Genomic DNA, 22625 nt, shown 5'->3' on the forward strand with positions numbered 1-22625 from the left:
GAAAATCCTTCTTTTTTTAAATATTAATAACCTAAACCTTGCTAATAAATAAAATAAATTAACTTAAAATGACTTATATGTATAATAGTCTGTAAGTAATCGTTACATTCGTTACCTACTAGAAGTAGGTAATCCAAAGCAAAGTAAGTAAAATAGGAGTACAACTAAAGCGAGTAAACAATTCACGAATATGCCAATAAAAACCAGTACTTTGCTTCAAATCGCTGGATGGGGAGGCGTGATAGTGAGTTCCACGGGCTTTTATTTACAAAATCGTTTAATAGACACAGTCAGGAATTACGACTACTACAAAGATGCTTTGAAGAAATTGAGGACACACCATGGCGCCGTACAACATTTAGGAGAGCCTATCAAAGACAAACGTTTCAAGATGACCGATACTGAAAATAATTATTCGGATAGGGAAAAAGCCAGATTTAGGATACCTGTTTCTGGACCAAAAGACAGAGGAGCTTACTTCATTTGGGTTGAAAATATGAATGAAAAATGGGTTATAAAAAGGGCTGAATTAGAATTGAAATCCAAACCAGATGCGAGATTGGTCATAGTAAAATAATAACGAAAATATATTTGATTTAGTTTAATCAAAAGTACATAATTAGTGCAATATAAAATTTTAGATGAAACAATTTTTTCTTTTGTTTCCTTAATAATTTAAAAGGTGTTCATGATATGGTGAGTCATGATCTAGTGAGACTTTCATTCTAAGTATAGTTCTAGCTAGTACACAAAAATGATTTCAAATTATATCCGGACTATAGAATTTTCAAAATAGTTATTTCTCCTACACACTTATGTCCACAACCTGCACTTAACACTTTATTGACCTGTCATGGTACAAGTTTCCACTATAACTGATCAAGTTGTGCACAAATTTTGTAATAATTCATAAAGATATAGAGATTAGTAAACAATAAATCCCACTGGACAAAAATAATTGGTAGCTACCGAAAATAGTCTAAGACTGATTAATATGCTAACAGTTTATAAGCATTAGCAATAGAAATAGCAATTAATGAAATAGGCTAGCGGTAGATAAAGATATTAGTCATCACCAAAGATGTAGTGAACAAATTGATAAAAAAATGGAAAATGATTTATTGTGCCTTGTATCTTTTTTCTTTTTTGTCTTACAGAATCGAGTCTGAGAATAGTGTTTATTTTCTAATATGAAGCATTATTTTCACTTTATTTTACTTATGTGGATATATTGGTAATGCTGCTATGTTTTTGTATTTATTTAGGATTGATTATACATATATATAAATGACATACTAATTTTTTTTTAATTCATTTTCTATAAGAAGTAAATACACCCTTTTCAATATATGGTATCAATAAATGTGTCAACATCATGAATGCCTTATATAAATGAAACAAAAGGTTTTTTTAATTTTTTTATGCTTTTTAAAAGTTGTCAAAAAGTTGATTCGTATTATTATAATCTTTACAGAAACATGTCTGACGCAGCGCTCTTCATAGGTACACCTCAAGAAAAGTTCTTTTATCATAATACACTTTTATGTGTTGTTAATTCTTTGCAAGGAAAAAATGTGACTGTGGATTTAAGAAATGACACATATGTCTGTGGATTGATTGAATTAGTAGATGGGTAAGATGTATCACAGTTTTCAATATGATAATGCATCAATTGTTTCTTTTGAAATTAAATCTGCTTTTTCACTTTATTAATTATTGGGACTGGCTATTTATTCATATTGAAAATCAGTGAAGGGAATAATCAGAAAAGATCCTGTTCCAAAGCTAGTTTTCTTTATGTAAAGAAAATTAATAATAATGTCATTTAAATATTTAAAAAAAAAACTTGAAAGTATTGGTCATTAGTTATCCAATAAATTAATCCAGGGAAAATAAAAATAAACACAAAGAAACCTCACAAAAAATATGGATAAGGTTTTTTAACTATTATACAAGAATCATAAATAATGAGTTTATAACAAGGCTAAGGAATTTTCTTCATTTTTTGAGATAAACATATTTAAAAATACTTTTATAATTTAATCTAGTGTTTTTAAGTCTCGGCAGCTGAGACTTCCTTGACCATGAAAACTAAAGCATTCAAAATGCCGAAAATAATAAAATAAATAAAAAACAAGGTAAAAGCATAAAAATAAATTTTAATGCTACAGAAGCTTTTCAGTTGCTTAGTAGGACGCAATGTGGGTGGGACGTAAATCAGGCAGTGACTGTTTAGTAATCTAAATTATGTATTTTATTTGAAAAAAATGGTACTTGCCTGCTGTTACCTTACTTTGGCAACTTACCTTTTAGAGCTACTTGTTTATTTTAAAAGCAATTTCACTAAAATGTAAATTTTTTTGGCCTTATACTTTGATATATAGCAATACAGTATTACAAATTGATTACCTACCCGTTTTTTACAGATTTTACAGAAGAAAATATCCTAATGTTCAATTTTGAGCATTATACCCTTGTATGTCTGTTAAATTATTGTTATAATTTAGTTAAAATTTGTTACAGTTTTATGAACATTTCATTTAAAAATGCGATTTATTGTGATCCACAAGGAAATGAATTCGCTTTTGACAACCTGTTTATTCATGGTCGTAATATCAGATATGTGCATATTCCAGAAAATGTAAGTATTGTAAAATTAATCCTTAATTTGTTTAAACAAAAAATATTTGTTTTTCTAAAATATTTAATTAATCACTGGGTAAAGATTTAATTATTATAATATAGAATTTAAAATCAGTATGAACCTTGAATGTATTCTCGTTTCTAAAAAATCTATCTCGAACAGATGTCGCTCCTATCAACAATTCGACATGAAGTTTCCAAAAAATTCTACAAGCCCCATATGAAACAGCTCACAGAAAAAACAAGAAAAACTAAAAAAGCAGTAATGCAACATATGAAAGTAGTAGCATCATTAAACACATAAAGCTTTTTTTTAAATTAGAACATTTTATTTATATTATATTTCAAAAAATATCCAATTTCGTTAGGTACTTGAAAACAATAGATGAAAATAAATAAATTAATGTCAACAACCTTATTAAATCGTTCCATGCATCATGTCCGATATCAAAATCGGTCCACATACGAAGAAATCAGTGGACATATCTACATAAAAAATTATATAATCGAAAATAGAACCTCCTACTTTTTTAAACTTAGCTAAAAAGTAATAACCCTAAAGCAGTCCTTACTCTCTTTAATATCCTAGCTTGCTGTCTTTCGGTGTTCAAGGGTCCGAGTACTTTGACATAAAATATTGGTCACAATGCTTGGGTATTTACGTTAATTTTTTGCGTTTTAAGATTTTTCCATACGTGTGTTTCGTGACGTAGGTCCGTATTGGAAAGATTTCCTTGGAAGCATCGCTTCATACAGAGTATACATGCGTCAGGGTGCATAAGTCATTATAACAGGTTGGGACAAGTCGTGCCTAAAATGTAAAACCCATTCCTAATGAACGATGTCACGCTATTCATGTGGACAAAGGCGTCTCTAGCCCATCCAGCTACGTATGCAATCATTACCCTAGCGCCATCTATGGGTGCGCGGTCAGAATGTAATAGGTTCATTGAAAGTGCCGGGCCCGGAGCCCCTACACCGCTGCGCTCGTGTACAAAATCAAGTTGGTTACTATAATTCAAATAGTGATTTTTAATTGAAAAAAAACTTTAATAAAATAACAAATATGTCATTGATATAAATTGTTATTGACTAATTAGGGGCCAGCGAAACGCGATAAAGAAACTAAACGAACTTTGGACAATAAAAAAAACAATACATGAAACCTTTACCAGACAATAAAGGTTTTAAAAGGGTATGAACCTATTATTTGCCGTAATTTATGTACTTTGCAACAACCTTAATAATAAAAAAGAAAAAAGAATTAACAATAAAGATTATTAACATTAGAAAAGTTTAATGGTACTTTATGACTAGGTATGTTCTATTTCGATCATAGGGCGAACAATTGTATATAAATAGGCGAATACAAATTAATTATGTACCTTTTCTTTTAAATCCATTTTCATTTCTTTGTTTGGTTTTAGTTTAACTATTGTTACGTTTTAATAATAAAAAGATACTAAATGGATTTTTTTAACACTGATATACAAAAAAAAGTGATTATCATCAAATTCCGATCATGGTGCCAACAGTGCTTTTGTCAATTTTGCTAAATAAAATATACCTTCTTCAAACATACAAAATAAAATTCCTTTGCAAATGCGTTGTTTTCTCGTCTCTTAAATCACACTGAAAAGCTGGAATAGCCCCACTATCAGCGAACAGGTTGGGAAAAAACAGTGATGTTCTTTATTATGTGGGAGAAAAGGACAGACAATGCTCTCTGGACTAGGTCACAGCCCACCTGGTGTTAAGTGGTTACCGGAACCTATAGATATCTACAACGTAAATGCCGCCAGCCACCTTGAGATATGAGTTCTAAGATCTCAGTATAGTTCTTGAATATTAGTCATGTTCTAGATGTTTCTGTAGTAATGTTACACAGTTGTTTGTACAATGTCTGGTTTCATTGTTCCTTCCTAAAATACAATTTTCAATGACTACAAACTCAAAATAATGAGAAATAATAAAACCATAATAACTATTAAATAGTTGTCATCTTGCGACTTAAGTGACTATAGTAGAATTATTTTGTCCGTGCAGTTTGGGTCATAAAAAATCGGAGCGGTGAAGCGAGTATTTCGCTCTCTCTTCCACTCACGAGCCTTATGGACAGGCATAGTGATGCGCAATATTGTTTTCGATAAGCATTATCGGTAGTGTATTTAGTTTTGTCATTTTGTGGGTTAGTGATAAAAGTGAAAGAAAAAATCACTATAGTCGGATTTTTTATTAGACGAAGTAAACTGACGTTTACTGTGTTGTCAGTTTTTGATGAAATAAAAATAGTGTTGTGACAAAGTGAACGATTGAAAAAACTCCTGAATTAATGAAATGGCCTCGATTGTCTAGTGAATAGTTAGTGTGCCGAACTGCCGATATCGGGCACGGGGTTCGAATTTTAGCCGTGCTTTGTACATACCAACGAGTTTTCGACGAAACATAATGTTCCTATGGTATCTACCTGTACTGAATACCGAATGTTTTAAACATTATGAAAACCATTGCGAGGAAGCTTGTAAGACTGTCCTATTTCCAATGCATCATATAGTTGAAACTATAGATGTATAAAATATAACAATTATAGGTACATAGGTAATGAAAATAAAAAAAACTGATTGTAGTTACATACTACTAGTAACATATTATTATATTGGATCACTTTAATACAATTTTATTGTAAAATATAAATAATATTCTTTTATAGTTTGAAATTAATGATTAACTCTTCACACTCATTGTTCATTTATGTGATTGAACGAGAACTGAACGCATCACTATTACTTTAAATATAGCAACATTATTTCACAAAGTGACATTAGCTACTGTCAGCTGGCTTCGTCTAATTAAAAATCCGACTATAATCGAACACTTACACCACATATCGCCGCTGCAGGTTAACGAGAACGGCAGAATAACTTTTCGGGATCTATTCTTATTTCAGTGAAAATTTTTAACACATTGTTGATAACAACACGTGCAAATATTATTTTGAATAAATTCTGCCGTTTTGATACAAAACAAAGGAGTAGCCATTGTGTCACTAAAGAAATTCAGAGAACGAATGCATAAAAACACATTTCTCTTCGACATAATGTACTATAATTTGCAGGTAAGTACAAATGACTCATAACATAACAATTTCTCACCACCCTTCGTATACCACCCCGTCGCCGTGTACCTGCCTTCGATGACTCATTTGTTTTTATCGATAATGGCGTTGCTCCCGCGCAACATGCTCACCGCCCTAGCCGGGCTATGTTTTATGACCCAAACTGCACGGACAAAATAATTCTACTATAGTTTATAATTCTGTAAATAAGCATATAAGGGAGGTGTGTTACTAAGCTATCGAAACCATGGCTCATATTCAGATTCTTAAGAGAAAATAAAATGATTCATAAAAAATTGTTCAGTTCTAAATAAAAAATATTTTTTTTTATTTGATGTCGTAGTAACCTATAGTCGGATTTTTTATTAGACGAAGTCAACTGACGTTTACTGTGTTGTCAGTTTTTGATGAAATAAAAATAGTGTTGTGACAAAGTGAACGATTAAAAATCTCCTGAATTAATGAAATTGCCTCGATTGTCTAGTGAATAGTTAGTGTGCCGAACTGCCGATATCGGGCACGGGGTTCGAATTTTAGCCGTGCTTTGTACATACCAACGAGTTTTCGACGAAACATTATGTTCCTATGGTATCTACCTGTACTGAATACCGAGTGTTTTAAACATTAAGAAAAACATTGCGAGGAAGCTTGTAAGACTGTCCTATTTCCAATGCATCATATAGTTGAAACTAGAGATGTATAAAATATAACAATTATAGGTACATAGGTAATGAACATAAAAAAACTGATTGTAGTTACATACTGCTAGTAACATATTATTATATTGGAGCACTTTAATACAATTTTATTGTAATATAAATAATATTCTTTTATAGTTTGAAATTAATGATTAACTCTTCACACTCATTGTTCATTTATGTGATTGAACGAGAACTGAACGCATCACTATTACTTTAAATATAGCAACATTATTTCACAAAGTGACATTAGCTACTGTCAGCTGGCTTCGTCTAATTAAAAATCCGACTATAATATCGTAGAATGCACGATTGGTTGTTTCTATAGTAATTTTAGTTCTTATATCCAAATATGAAATAGCTAAAAATGGACAATCTGGAATTTATCTTTAAAATACTTAAAGAAGAAAATTAAAATACGTATAATATTAACATTATTTAATCATTCTGTACAATAACTCATGACCTCAGAAATAACTTCTGCCTGGGAGACGAACATAAGTTTGTAAACAACATTCTTAATCACTATAAACATTAAAGATACAGAGAATACTGAGAATTGATTATTTTCAATAATGGCCGATTTATATCAGAGCAGTACGTCGAACAATTTAGGTATTTAACGATTGATGGCGACAGCTTACGTTAGAGCACTCAATTATGCGACCAACCTATTAGAAAAAGACACGTCGCTAAAGTGGTTATCTGAAAACATACTAGGTTTCAACAACATTTCTCGAAGAGTAAAGTCGCTTATAATTCATCCAAGTGGAACAAGAGTTCACACGCTAGTACTGTAGTATTTTTTTTTTCATATTCAAAGGTGAATTTTTATAGTTACGTGAGTGTTCTGCCACACGATTGATTTTGTAGTTTTTTAGAAATCTAATCACGTGTGACGTCACGTTGTGACCACCAAGTCAATGCAACACAAGTCGAATTTTGGAGAACTATTTGGCCCACTAATGAACATACACATGCGACAGTATTCATTTGAAGAATATTTCTGAACGATACCCTTCTACGACGTTTGAACTACTCATATGGTTTATATTCTCGCTTGCGGTTTTTCGAAAAACTCTTCTTGTGTAAATCGGCCCACAGTAAATGTACATATTATTATTAAGTAAATTACCTTAATAAATAACTAATAACTATACACATGCACGCACAATTAAACAACGAATAATACACACAACAATTTCTTTTAAATAAATAATTATCAAATGCGTGTAATGCAAAAAAAACGTTCGTATATTATGTAGTTCGTTATATCTACCTCACATTCAAAGTGTTTTTGTGTATAAAGGATTCATTATCAGCACCAATTATTATCGTCGAAAATACTATTATGACAGTTTTCGAAAACTGTCATAATATAATCTGCACTGCAACAGTTGATTTCAGCCAAGCTTCGCATTACTTACTAAATGCTTTTTTTTATTGCCCTTGTAGGCAGACGAGCATACGGCCCATCTGATGGTGAGTGGTTACCGTCGCCCATGGACTTCAGCAATGTCAGTGGCAGACCCAAGCCGCTGCCTACCGCATGCTTAAAAAACACCAATTTGTTTAATGGTTTGCTTGCTCTTTCTCGAACATAGAGATGATTATTTGTGGCTTAATAAGCTTAATAAGGCGGACAGACATTTGGAGAATCGTTCGAGCCTGTTCTTAAAGCAGTTAAATATTGGTGATGATGCAACATCTTCGGACGCTCTGCTCTATGTTGCTATTGCCGGTCCAGAAATTTAACAATATTATTATAATTTTGTGTTATTCACTACAAATTGAAATATAAACTTGTATACATAAACTAGTTCATAGTACTACTAGTTCTTACATAATATTTAAATGTACATTTTAAAAACATCTAATTTACGTTTCCTATCACTAAGTATGTTCAGAACGAAATCATTAAAAAAAAACTATCAAAATATTTTAAATAAATCACACCAAAAAAATCAACCTAAAATATTCAAAGTTGTAGTGATAGATACAGATTTCAGAGCTTTTCTGGGTTCCGTGATCTAATAACAAAAACCCAAAGGTATAACTTTTCCTGTGTGTTTTTCCGAATGTCATGAATTCATTTATTTAGGCGATTATCGGCCCTATAACTGATAAACTTTTGAAGGCTCTATACCCCTACGAGAAGCATCTGAATAAAAAACACAGGTGGTAAAAGAATTTTATCAAAAATGCTTTTAAGGATTCTACTCTTTGAGATGCCAGGTATTTGAAATGTAAAAATGTATGTAATAAATGTTTCACGTATCTCACCTAGTCGCAGTGAACGTTTTTAATTTAAAAAAAACTTTATGTATTGTTTGTTTTGTGTATATCTTTATTTATTTTGTATAATATTTTTTATTTATTCCAAAACGATTTTTTTTTCCAAGTTTTATTGTTTTAGATTTTCTTTGGGCGTTTCAAATTCTTTTTCATTTGACATGGAAGGGCAACGGTTGATTGTGTAAGCCCTGTCTGTGCCATAACTTTCCGGGCGCACAAATGGACCTTCGTCTGTTTCATTTTTTATTTCAGTTTCTTTCTTCTTAGTAGAATAATTAGTTAAATAATATTGAGAATTTATATTTTGAATGTTATTAAACCCTCGGATATGATTGTCGATAGCCAAATTTTTGAAATCGTAATTATTTTCTTGTTTTTTTGCGTCTGTACTGTGTGCAGGATCTCCCTCATTAATCGTGATATAATTATCTGAAGCTCTCCGATCTTGTGGAGCGGATACATTAATTTCCACATTAGAATTGCGTGTTTTTTGCACGATAATTACTCGTTTGTAGCGAGTTTGGTTCGATTCGGTATCTTTGTTTTTTTTGTTTATTGGGAATGTGTCTGACGGCTCTTTGAACGAATGCGATGTAGCGTTTTGTGGATCCGGAGTTTGGCTGCACAAGAAGTTGGACTGGTTGATGCTGGCGATTATTGATGTCGGACTTGGCGACGACTGCAACACGTTGGGTCGCTGGACTGCATTAGCATTTAGCGTAGCTGGAAGTAATAATCAAAATATTTAAAAAGTTATCTTGCTGCGAATTTTAAATCATATGATAACAGTAGCATTACATTAGCAGAGAAAAGCTTACATTCAAAAGAAGTCAGTACACAACAGGAACCTAACATCTAAACATAAAGATTTTACTTTAAAATAGTATATTAAAAAAAATTATTTCTATCACGTTACTTGAAGGATTGAAAAGTTTATGCGGTCAATTGAATTCGAATCAAATGGGGGCTTCCCGAGAATCGATGGAGAGACAGCGAAAAACATCATTGGACTTCATACATAATTACAAAAACTATATTAAGACTTATTATTAAAATTACACGCCTAGTTATTGCCCAATCAGTTAAAAATTCCATTTTCAAAAGTGGAACAGTTGTTATTACAATACAATTAATACTTCGATATTGTTTCACAAAGTGGATGACGGTTCTATCAAGCGAGCTAGGGTATTGTTTGACCGTCGAAAGTTATAAATTTCATGTTACATTACGAGCAAGAAAATAATAATACAAGATAAGAGAATATATATATGTCGGCGCGCGGCTTAGATCACAAAGCGCATCCGCACCCTTTGTCAGCGAGCGCCGCCGGCACACCTGCAACGGTCGACGGCAGGCGGCTTGGATCACAGAGGGCGTCGGCACCCTTTGATGGCTCGGGTCACCGGAATATTTGCAACGATCAACGGCAGGCGGCTTGAATCACAGAGCGCACCGGCACCCTTTGACGGCTCCGGTCACCGGTACACTTGCAACGTTCGTGGCGGTCGGCTTGGAACACACACCGCAGCGGCACCCTTTTATGGTGCGGGTCGCCGGCACACTTCAACGTTCGCGGCGGGCGGCTTGGATCACATACCGCAGCGGCACCCTTTGATGGCGCGAGTTGCCGGCACACTGGCTGACTATAAAAAGAGCTGCTGTACAATCCTTAGCTCAGAAGCGAGCGAGTCACCGTATCAGACAGAACGCTCCTGCGTAATATACGCTCTGAGTTAACATTTCTGGTTTTATTGACTTACGAAGACCACCCGCTTACCATGTCGCTACCCGAAAGTGGAAATACTCCAACATCAGAAGAGGGAACACCACGTGACGAACAACGGCCTAATGACGTAATCCAAGCTATGGCAGACGCATTTAAAACCACGATGAACGATATGATGACTCAACTGTCTTACGATCATCGCGTAACCTTGACTGAAATGATCAGCTCCATGAAATCAGAAGAAAATACGCGAGTGCGCATTGCCGACATTTATTTTCCTACATATGACCCCGATTCTAGTACCGATGTACACGATTGGGTAGATCTTATTACACGTACTCAAGCAGAATATGGACTTCGAGATCATGAGGTACGATTAAAAGCAGCAAGTGTATTAAAAGGTCGTGCAAAGACATGGGCAGATAGTAGCCTCCTAAGGACAACAACCTGGACGGAAATGCGGGATGACATGTTGCAAACTTTCGAACCCGAATCCAGGTACTTTGCAGATATTCTGAGTTATAGAAATTACACCATTGACAAGGCAGAAAACATTCAAGATTTTATTTCAAACGTGTGGCGTATGTTCAAAAGGATAGTAAAATCTAATCCAACGGAACAGGATGCAGTAGAATTTGTCATTGGGAGCATTGGAGATGAACGGATTCGGACAGAACTGCTCAATAGCAAGTCAAATACTGTTCCGGAGTTAATTGCTATAGCCAAAACGTTTCGCAAACGAAAGAATATACCAACTCAACCGACTGAGTTCAGTAAGCAACCTCGTTTGAACTTCAATCGTGATAGATCCAACTTGACTTGTCATGTTTGTGGAAAAACAGGTCATTTTGCTGGATATTGCCCGGAAAATGCAATTCGACGTGGAACGTTTTCAGCATCAGGATCAGGAGCTTCTTTCTCATCAAGAGATTCGCCTGCACCATCCATTAAGGAGTGTTCCTACTGTAAAGGGACTCGACACACTACAGAAAGATGTTTTAAAAGAATTGCTGACGAACAACACAGTAAAACAGTGAATCTATGACGGAATACTGAGGCTAAGTCACATATTAATGCCTTCATGATAAAGACTGAACAAAACAAATTGGAAGAGCAAGGCAGATTTTTCTGCCATAGAAATCTGTATTGTGGCTTTCGGGACAAGGAAAGAATACATCGAAGTGTTTGAAAGGAATCTGTCCAGTTCCCACTTACTCTCACGCACAATTAATTAATCTGAGTGCACATTATTGATATTTTCATTTGTCTTGAATTTTGTGTTGAGCTAGACCACTAATCACTTACAAATTTTTGTTTTCAGTTCAGTGAAATCATCAGAGAAAGGCTTTCGACAAACAAAGTGACCTCTGGGGAACTGAATATTTCATTTAAATAATGATGTGGAACAGCGGCCCTACAAAATGAACTAGTAGAAATAAAAATACTCTACTTCTACATAATGCCCCGTTCGTATACCAGAAATTCACTAAAAGTACTGATAGAAGAAGCGACTCTGATTTACTTGGATAGCCTCCTTATGCTTGGAAGATTGGTAGAAGAAACTTTACAAAGATTGTACTAAGTACTTTGGGCCGAATGGCACCACTACGGGAATTGAAAAAAATCAGGAACGAAATGGATATGGACTGCCTCTCACGAAGCAACAAGATTAAACATAATCGATTACCGTACCTGCGCGCTGCTTCATACCATGTTCAAAGAGGGCGTACCAATTGAACTTCATACAGATGCAAGTGATGCTGATCCAACTATCACTCATATGAATTGGAGACTGTGGCTGTTGTAAGATCCATAAAACCTTTATGTAACTTTTTATACGACAGAAAGCTCACTGTTGTCACAAACTGCAATGCTTTGAAAACCTTTCGATATATGCAAGAACTACTGCCACGTGTGCATCGGTGGTGGCCTTTTCTGCAAAATGTTAACTTTGATGTCGAGTATCGTAAAAGAGAAAGACTAAAACACGTCAATTGTTTTAGTAAGAACCATATTACCCAGAAAACCCTTAACTTGACTTTGGATAAAGACTGGTTAGTAATGAAACAGTACAGAGATCCTTTTTAAGTAGCCTAATCCATGATATCAAGAACAATGGCAATAAAAACACTGAATACTTAATCAGAGACGAAGTTTTGTGCCAAAAAGTTAAGCTGGAGAATGGAAGAACTAAGACTCTAAAAGCGGTACCACAATGCTACCAATGGAGTATCATAAATAATTACCACAAAGAACACTTTTGGTCTGACAAATTGAGCTCAAAAGTTCGCAGCTTCATAGACAATTGCGTGGTTTGTAAAACTATGAAAAGTACTTCAGGCACAGCACAGACAATTCACGTAGATATCTCTGGGAAATTGAGTGGACCTGAAAAAGAATACGTCTTTGTACGGTTGATGCCTTTTCCAAATTGTTTTATTAAAGCATGCTACTAAGAAAAGTCAAGAATCGGCCTTGCAACACTTGTATTTCTTTTTGGAACTCTCAAGAGGATAATCGTTGATGGTGATGGTGCATTCGTGTCCTAATATAAACAATACTGTAAACAGTACGGCATTGAACTGCACCACATCGTAGCATACACGAATAGATCAAACGGCCAGGCCAAAAGAATTTTCCACATCGTTAAAGATGGACTCACTATCATTAGTAATATTCAGCAGGATCACTGGGAATACAACTTGCTATTAACTGTACAGTACCTATCCAAAGCAACTGGGAAAGCACCTATGGAATGGAGCTAATTTCAATTATTGATGAAGAAAATGAGAGCTAATCCTAAATTTTCTGTAAAATAGTGTCTGAAAGGATGACCGAACGGGCAGAGAAAACTAAAGCTAAATTTGATAGCACTAAAGCAAAAATGAAAGGAATTGACTAGGGTCAATACGATTTAACCCTTCCGGTTGGGAACCAAAGTAAGTCAAAAAGTTCGGGGGTTACGAGATAAAGAAGGTCCTTCCTAATGACCGATACGAGGTCAAGAAAATCACAGAACGTGGACCCAAAAGTAGCCCATGAAAATTACAAGCAGCTCCAAACTATGGAAAACAGAATGAGATTGCCGTGTCGGCGTATGAATTTCCATTAGAAGAGATCAATGAGATACAATTTTTGGAATGAGGCTTCTCTTTGTGTGCCTAACTTTGAACGCCAGCGAAGAGGCTTGGTTGTTCCAATATTATTGATGACATGTAACCCAGACTTTGAACACCAGCGCGTAGGCTTGGTTGTTGCAATATTAGTAATGGCGTGTAGGCCTAAGTCTGAACACCAGCGCTTGGGCTTGGTTGTTGATGCCGTATAGGCCAGACTTTAAACATCAGCGTGTAGGCCTGGATGTTGCAATATGAGTAATGGCGCGTAGGCCTAAGTTTGAACACCAGCGTGGAGGCTTGGTTGTTGATGGCGTGTAGGCCAGAGTTTGAACACCAGCGTGTAGGCTTGGTTGTTGCAATATAAATGGCGTGTAGGCCTAAGTCTGAACACCAGCACTTGGGCTTGGTTGTTGATGCCGTGTAGGCCAGACTTTGAACACCAGCGTGTAGGCTTGGTTGTTACAATATGGGTAATGGCGTGTAGGCCTAAGTTTGAACACCAGCGTGGAGGCTTGGTTGTTGCAATATGAGTAATGGCGTGTAGGCCTAACTTTGAACACCAGCGTGGAGGCTTGGTTGTTGCAAAATTATCAATGGTGTTGAGGCCATACTTTGAACACTAGCGTGCAGGCTTAGTTGTTACAATGTATGGTGTCGATACCCAACTTAAGTACCACTACCAAGATTCAAGTAATTTATCATTACAGGACTAATGCCGCAGAGACGCGTCAATTGCAGAATGGCCGTGTCGGCGCGCGGCTTAGATCACAAAGCGCATCCGCACCCTTTGTCAGCGAGCGCCGCCGGCACACCTGCAACGGTCGACGGCAGGCGGCTTGGATCACAGAGGGCGTCGGCACCCTTTGATGGCTCGGGTCACCGGAATATTTGCAACGATCAACGGCAGGCGGCTTGAATCACAGAGCGCACCGGCACCCTTTGACGGCTCCGGTCACCGGTACACTTGCAACGTTCGTGGCGGTCGGCTTGGAACACACACCGCAGCGGCACCCTTTTATGGTGCGGGTCGCCGGCACACTTCAACGTTCGCGGCGGGCGGCTTGGATCACATACCGCAGCGGCACCCTTTGATGGCGCGAGTTGCCGGCACACTGGCTGACTATAAAAAGAGCTGCTGTACAATCCTTAGCTCAGAAGCGAGCGAGTCACCGTATCAGACAGAACGCTCCTGCGTAATATACGCTCTGAGTTAACATTTCTGGTTTTATTGACTTACGAAGACCACCCGCTTACCATGTCGCTACCCGAAAGTGGAAATACTCCAACATATATATATATAATGTGTGTGTGTCAAATACATGGTAGTTTGTATAATGTTCTATTTATTGATTTAATGCATTTTAATGAATATTTTTAAAATTCTATTAGCATTCTGCACTACTTCTATATATTCTCTATTGGGAAATTTCATACTCCTCCGTCCACGCAATTTTCGTAAAAAACCCCTTTTTACGAAAATTGCGCAGACAAAGATTTTGCTTCACGTATTATTAGATATATACCCACCCTCAGACACAGCCCAGTGAGTTTCTCGCCGGATCTTCTCAGTGGGTTGCCCCGTGAGCTCACCTACTAGTTAAGGTTCCGCTGAAATAGCCTCTCAAGGCTTAGGCTTATCAACTTAGGTAGGAAAAAAAAAAGATAGATACCTTGAGGCTTATATCGGGCGAGTTGTGCGTAGACCTGTTTGATCCGTTCGATATTTATCTGCGAGGCCTTGGTGTGGTCGACCATCGGCATGGGGTAGTCACGTCCGATGCTGCACTGGGCGGCCGCCTGCACAGACTCCGGGGCCATCCACGGCTCGTGTATGTAGCGCGTTGGCATGTTCTTCAGAGCCGGTATGTATTTCCTTTGAAAAACGTTTTTTTTTTTCAAACTAATCGTCGCCGAGCGGTCGAGATTCGACCATATTTATTAATTTAAATTATAAGTTTGAACATTTATTATGGTTCTATTGTCAAAGACTTTACTTCTACAATCATAGATTTCGTTAAAGACACAATATCTATTCTCAATTTGAGCACAGACTATAAACATTAACAAAAGTTTGACAGTAAACAAAAGAGTATATATTATGAGTGCGTGTAATGTTTTCTTTATTGATTAAACGTTACTTTAATGCTAAACTTTAAAAAAAAATTAGCTTTCTGCACACCTCTATATATTCTCTATAAATGTGGGAAATTTCATACTCCTCCGTCCGCGCAATTTTCGTAAAAAGGGATACAGACTTTTTGCTTCACGTATTAATATACCTATTAATTCTGTTCCAAAATGTATCAACTTTTTTTTTTTTAAGCTGTAATCCTTGAGGTGCTATTTCAGCGTAACCTTAACTAGTAGGTAAGCTCACGGGGCTCAAACCTGACGATGTTGCTAACGACGAACCCTAGCACTCTTGCTAGGGTTCGCTTGCTAGGAAACGCGACCCACTGAGAAGATCCGGCGAGAAACTCAGTGGGCTGTGTCTGAGGGTTAATTTACTCGTTGAGCCCTTCGTCGCAAGCGACGAGTTCGACGAGAACGATGAGCGGTATTTATCAACACGTGCCACTTCTTCAACGCGTTACTTAAGTAACAGCTTAACACCGAGTAGACGAAAGGCAACAACGATTAACACTTAGATTGCCATGTTGGTCACCGGTGCCTTACGTGGCGCACTGAAGTAATTATGTCGATTTCTATTACTGAGCGTCTAAATTACCTAACTTTACCTTCTTTTGTTTTTAATATATGTTTTAGACTTTTAGGTTTCTTAGAAATAGATTAATTTTCAGTATCTTCGGATTCATCTTTCCTAGAGTGAACTAGATATTCCGGTGCTATAGTAAGAACATTGAAGACAGAAATCGCCATAATTACTATAGTGCGCCGCGTAGGGTACCGTTGACCTACACGGCAGTCGAACGTGTTAAAATACAAAAAGAAAAGAAAAACATACCTTATGAAATCACCATTAGGGTCGGTTTTCCTTCCAAAACGCACAGGGCAGTAACAGTGGAAAAATTGTTGGAAAAACGACGAGCAGGAGAACCACATCCACATGCCTGCGTTCACCGACCAGTCTGCATCGAGGAGTAACTCATCGAACACCTGACGACACACATCCTCTTTCTTTAATAGGTCAAATTCACATTTTACAATATAAAGGTCGAAAATTCGACAGGGACAAACATGACAAACTGACGTAAGTCACAGATCCGGGGTGAAAGTGAGGCGACGGTTAGTCGTATAGTCTTACAATCCGCCCTGCCACCAGTAATTCTCAAACTAAAACAATACTAGACTTATTTCATACTAGCTGTACCCGCCCGCTTCCCTGGGCATTTAAAATTAACATTATATCAAAACATTATTCACACCCCCACAAACATTCTCATCATTAACGCCCCCGCAACAGCTGTAGGGACTCCAACACTCATATAAATATTAGCGTATCCATTAAGTACATGTATTTTCTACACCGATACCAAGTTTCAAGTCAATCGGATGCATGGTTCAGTAGTTATAACGGGACATCCGTAAAAAACCACTGTAGATTTATATATTAGTATAGATGTAGATTATACTTAGGTGATTGGGTCATATTACGAGACTGGTATATGGACTTGCCTGAGTTACTGTATCCCCTTAGAAAATAGCATAATACAAACCTCATTACACACTTTGGAAATACCTTTCCTCTTCTACAACTAGTGAGAAAAACTTTAACGAAATTTCCACTTAGAATATACCTTCATTCCTTCTTCCCATGAAATCCAAAGATCTCCTCTTGTCAAAAAGCAGGCTACAGCGTGTCGCGATAAATGGTGAATCCAGCCCTCTTCTCGTAATTGAATCATTATGGCATCAATCCAAGGGTATCCGGTTTGCCCCTTTTAAAAAAAAGTACATAAATAAAAGACACATTTACATTTGGCTATAAAACGAATATTAAAAATAACATACTTTGAATTTATAAACATGACATGCAGAACTGATGACGACAAACATGAAGTATGATTTAAAGGTTACAAAAAAATATATATTTTACTTAGAAATATCTTTTCAAAAATTATGGCAAACAATATTGGTCGAAGTCCTACCTAGCTCTGAACTGAAGTTGATTAGCCCTTCGTTGAGTGAGTTCACCGCAATTTGCCACACAACAGTTCTAAGACGAAATTCCTTGACCTAGCTAACATTACGATGATTAAACAAAAGGTGAAATAAATGATAGATAATTTATCATTAAAAAAAAAAAATTGTAATTGTTTTATGATTCACTTTAAATTAAAATTAACATAAGCCAAAAAAATATGAAAAAAAATAAAATAGTTTTAATAATATCAAAAACTGAACAACTATGGGATGGATTTCTATTATAAATTTTCAGTAAAGAAGGATGTTTTATTCTGAATTTTATATCTCGTATTGCACCGCGACAATTACTGTCGCCCAATCGCCATATTGCGAAAGTTTATGCGCTTATTTCATCCATTCCTTTTCATTCCTCTTACGTTAAGTTCCAGCTTAAATGAAATAATGTATGATATACCCAACTTGAAAATTAAAATTTCTATTAAATCCTTACATTTGCCCATTTCGCTAGAGCGTCCTGATTCTTCTCCCAAGGTATTTGAACGCATATAGGATTTCCTTCCATGCGATCGAAATTTGGGTTTCTTGTCGCAGCACAGTAAAAGAACTCCCTCCATAATATTTGTCCGTGAAGAGAGAGCGGAGGCCGCACCCGTTTCACTCTTTTATACAATTCCGTCAATTGATAGTAAAACAATCGGGTCGACAGACATCCGAATCTATGAACGAAATCAACAACCTCAACTGTAAAGTGTTTGAAACGTTCGAAATTGTGGAATGTGTCAATAAATTCTAATATTAAACGGGCTTTATGTTGTAAAGCCACATCTTGGGAGACATGACAAATTGTATTAGTACAACGTTCTAGGCTGAGAAAAGTACGACTGGTTCAAATCCATCTAACAAACAATGTTGCTGCAAGAGGATGCTAATTTCTTAAACTTCTTTAAAAAAATTTTTACACCACTTTTGTCCGCAGTTACCATCAGATTCCACATTCAAATTCCCCATTTCATTTCATTTTTTCGTTACTGATGCTGGATGAAAGGAGTATTTTCAGGAAATAGCTGTTTACAATTAATCTAATTATGGCTATGCTTGGTGATACAATGGTGGTATCTACCAGTACGAATTCACAATACCCCTACCACCAGCATTAATAATACAATAGGCATTTTATTACCTTAAGTATGGTGATAGTCCCGTTTGGCTCGCCAGCAATGATTGCGGTGTCATTTTGGGTCTTCCAAATGAAGCCACCCAGGCTTTTCTCTCTAAATGCCTCTCTAACCTGGCTAAAGCTTCACTTTCTCCGCCTATCCATATTGGTGGCTTTAGTCCCTCGGTTTCGAATCCTGTAATCGTGTATAATATTAAATCATAATTTAATAACTTAGTATGTACATACATACATATACTCATATAAAAACCAAATATCTATTTTGTTGTGTTCTAACAATTTTCTTAAGCTGATTACATCCATATGGATGTACCCACTTAATCAAATTTGGAATAGATAAGTTGAATGCACAAACTTGGAGCGCGAGCTCAGATTATATTGGTTAATCGTGATTGTGATTATAATACAGAGTGTACTGCACGCGTCCTATGAACCCCGAACCAATAGACAAGACGCGCATATTTTTTTTTAGCAAATGGATGGACGAGCTCACAGCCCACTGTAGGTGTAAGGTAGGTGAAGCGATCGACGGCTGTGAGGAAATACCGATATTCGCCAGCGGGCGGTAGTGGACCGATCAGATCTAAATGAACATGACTGAAACGCGCTGAAGGTAAAACGTGCGTACCTAAACCCACCTGGTGTTAAGTGGTTACTGGAGCCCATGGATATCTACAACGTAAATGCGCCACCCATATTGAGATACAAGTTCTAAGGTCTCAGTATAGTTACAACGGCTGCCCCACCCTTCAAACCGAAACGCATTACTGCTTCACGGCAGAAATAGGCAGGGTGGTGGTACCCACCTGCGCGGACTCACAAGAGGTCCTACCACCAGCATAAGGACGCGCATCGGCTATTAGTATGGTACATTTTTAAAGGGTTTTATTTTGGTTTATCCACCAATTATCATAGGCACTAATACCAACACTCTTCGATTATTGGTAAAGTTTCACTACACCCTGCACATATCGAAGTTGTTAATGTTGGTGTTATACGATGGGAAAACCATTCTTAAAATTATATATTCTTTGAAATAGTCTCTACGGTGCGCAGGGAGGTGGGGGGTGGCGTATGCGAGCTGCCTTATATAAACAACGAGTATTTATTTTTAGCTTACGAAACGACTAATGTTCTTCATTTCGGTAGGAAGCCCTTTATTCAAGTGTCGGTAACAGCGTCGTTACGTTTTATAAGTCGGTCTCCAGTCGTACTATGTATAATAAATGCGAAAGAGAATCTGTTTGTCGCTTATTACGCTTCCACGTTTTAACTAATCAACAGATCATCGTGAAATTTTGCACACAAGTTATCGGGGGTACAGAAAAGGAAATAATAGGGGAATTATATCATATAAGGGGTATTATATAAAAGGGCATCCAAAAAAGGCAACTAAAGGCTATTTGTGAAGAATATATATTTTTCATATATTAACGAATCTATAAATTTACCAAGCTCTTCTAATGTGGGGACTCCAAAACGATCATCGTGATTATCAGTAATCGGTGTAGTGGCTCCATTGAGCATTTGCGGAGTTATTGTAACTTCGGCCGGTGGAGGGGGCGGCATACTGGCGATTAACGCTTGGAACTGATGATATGTTAACGGAGCTTTACCACCATTGCGTTCTATTATTCTGAAAATAACGATGGTTTGTAATCGAGTGAAAAGATTTAACTCAAAATATAATAATGATTCCATAATAATAAGAAATACTTACTTGTCCAATTTGTATAAAGTGTGTGAGACGCGAGAGGTCACTGTTATGCCAACTTCACGACATTTAGATATAATATTGTGATCGCGTACGCGGCCGTAAGGCTCAGGGTCCTCTTCAAAGGTTAATGCTGTTGTACCCCATTCTCGAAACAATTTTGGCAACGCATCCGCGGGCTGACCGCGAACAACGAATAGCCTCGAATTAAGCTTCTTTAAACTTTTATCTAAATCCTCTAAACATTGCAATAGGAATCTGGAAAATACAACATTACATACACCATATGCTGACTGTTCATAATGAATTTGCACAAATAATAGATATTTTTAAACTAACCTCCATTTGTTTATGCCAACGTTTGAAGAGCTGGCGAACCATGGATCTATTATAAAGACGCATCGGAATGTGACAGCGTCTATAATGCCCTCTCGAAGGGCGGGGTTATCGTGGATTCGCAATCCTTTCCGGAACCAATGCACGGTGTGTTTACCCGGCGTACGTCGAGGTGCGGACATATGAGTAGGCCTGGCCGGCGTGTGAGCTTGAGCACTTGGTGGTGGCAGTGTTTCTGGGGCTGCTGACATTTTTGTTTCTATAAGCTCCTATTTACATCCTAACTGCAACAATACAAAACAACAACATTTATTCAAATACTTTGTACAATGTTAAGAGAGTGAGAGAACGATCATTTATTTTATTTTTGACTAGCGACCCGCCCTCGCTTCGCTTCGGAAACATTAAAACACACATGAAAGCAAAAAAATAAAATTAAAAAAAGGTAGCCTATGTTCATCAGGGACAATGTCAGCTTCTAATGGAAAAAGAATTTTTCAAATCGGTCCAGTAGTTTCGGAGCCTATTCGAAACAAACAAACAAACCAATCTTTCCTCTTTATAATATTAGTATAGAGTATAGATATAGACTAGTCACCAGAGTACAGGGTAAATATTGAAGAAACGATTTCTCTAATACAAACTTTACCACCGTAATGCTTCATTTAGATATGCGTCGAACACAAAAGAATATGCACGAATAGGCGACTTATTCGTATGTAGTATATGCCATTCGTCAGAAATACTCGATAGGTTTTCCGCGCGTTGTCGGTTTTCGATCAGAATTAAATGGTTATTGGTTATTTACACATTCTTCATGTGTCATCGTCACAAAATCCAACTGTGGTCCAGTTGGATTGAACTGGATTGACTTCATTTGTCGAGAAGTTTCATTTGTTCAATGAGATGTCAAAAAAAAACCACATAAAAACACCGTTCAGTCTTGTTTTTGCGAGTTAATGCACATTAAATATACGAAGCCTTAGCAGTAAGGCACACGTCATCTAAGTGGGAAATATCTAATTTCACTGAATATGGACAAATTTATAATCGGGTATCGATGTGGTCATATTAATGCACAAATTATTGCTATTGCGTATTGCTCGCCGTTCGGCATATAATCGACCATAAATGAGGCATAACAGACCTTGTAAGGAAACATGTTGGAAAGTTTTGTATTATAAATATAGAATATGGTGCAAGGGAGCCCATTGGGCCCGCGTGGACACAGTCTACTACTCTGCATATTTCTGCCGCGAAGCAGTCATGCGCTTCGTTTTGAAGGGAGGATAAAGCCGATACGATGCAATTGAGACTTACACTTCATATCTCAAAGTGGGTGGCAGCATTCACGTTGTGATGGTCTACAGTGAAACTTACAAACAGGTGAGCCTTGAACTTGTTTACTCGTTTATGTAATAAAAATGATCGAGTAAAAAGGTGACCATGGAATAAGATTTTTATTATGAATAAACGTGTTGAGTTTTTAGGAATGAAAAAAAAAGCACCATATAGATACACAATTACAAGTTTTGATACCGAAGATCTAACATGAGAACTCTTTCCGGATTCCGTCTTCATCTAACTGCCATAATCCTCTGTTGACTACTTCCTATTGTGACGTAAGTAAGTAAGCTCTTATATAAACATGTATCGTTTTATTAGGAGAGCAGTAATAAATTATACTTAGAAGTG

At 36.6% G+C, this 22625-nt stretch overlaps 2 protein-coding genes across 8 annotated transcripts in view; one reads left to right on the top strand and one right to left on the bottom strand.

The window, feature by feature from the left end:
• Positions 1–14812, top strand: LOC101745242 (U7 snRNA-associated Sm-like protein LSm10). 4 transcript variants are annotated; one of them, XM_062672571.1, is made up of 4 exons: positions 1–91; positions 1475–1633; positions 2524–2641; positions 14304–14812. In XM_062672571.1, exons 1-4 carry the CDS (start codon positions 69–71, stop codon positions 14307–14309), a joined length of 306 nt encoding a protein of 101 aa, XP_062528555.1. In that variant the 5' UTR covers positions 1–68; the 3' UTR covers positions 14310–14812. The 4 variants fall into 4 exon arrangements, with proteins under 4 accessions (XP_062528555.1, XP_062528554.1, XP_004928491.1 ...); XM_062672570.1 differs by lacking the exon at positions 14304–14812 and adding an exon at positions 2807–2961; XM_004928434.4 differs by lacking the exon at positions 14304–14812 and adding an exon at positions 2807–2961 and having other exon boundaries at positions 3–143.
• cry2 (cryptochrome 2) overlaps positions 6880–22625 on the bottom strand; it is a 21150-nt gene continuing 5404 nt past the window's right edge. For 2 of the 4 annotated variants that reach the window (XM_012692268.4, XM_062672289.1), the window contains 9 exons: positions 20934–21214; positions 20601–20852; positions 20332–20516; positions 18884–19055; positions 18194–18419; positions 17355–17495; positions 16562–16713; positions 15267–15469; positions 6880–9474 (listed from right to left, as the gene is read on the bottom strand). In XM_012692268.4, the coding sequence (XP_012547722.1) occupies positions 8861–9474; positions 15267–15469; positions 16562–16713; positions 17355–17495; positions 18194–18419; positions 18884–19055; positions 20332–20516; positions 20601–20852; positions 20934–21181 (2193 nt within the window). In that variant the 5' untranslated portion in view covers positions 21182–21214 and the 3' untranslated portion in view covers positions 6880–8860. The remainder of the gene's footprint in view (positions 9475–15266; positions 15470–16561; positions 16714–17354; positions 17496–18193; positions 18420–18883; positions 19056–20331; positions 20517–20600; positions 20853–20933; positions 21215–22625) is intronic. The other 2 variants (XM_012692269.4, NM_001195698.1) reach the window with 2 other exon arrangements.

Source organism: Bombyx mori, chromosome 15 (assembly GCF_030269925.1).
Source record: "Bombyx mori chromosome 15, ASM3026992v2".
In the NCBI taxonomy this organism is placed as follows: domain Eukaryota; kingdom Metazoa; phylum Arthropoda; class Insecta; order Lepidoptera; family Bombycidae; genus Bombyx; species Bombyx mori.

Coding starts and splice junctions, on each gene's coding strand:
- LOC101745242 (XM_062672570.1), top strand. CDS start 69: ATGACTTATATGTATAATAGTCT. Junction 92..1,474: donor ACTTATATGTATAATAGTCT/GTAAGTAATCGT, acceptor TAATCTTTACAG/AAACATGTCTGACGCAGCGC. Junction 2,642..2,806: donor ATGTGCATATTCCAGAAAAT/GTAAGTATTGTA, acceptor TATCTCGAACAG/ATGTCGCTCCTATCAACAAT.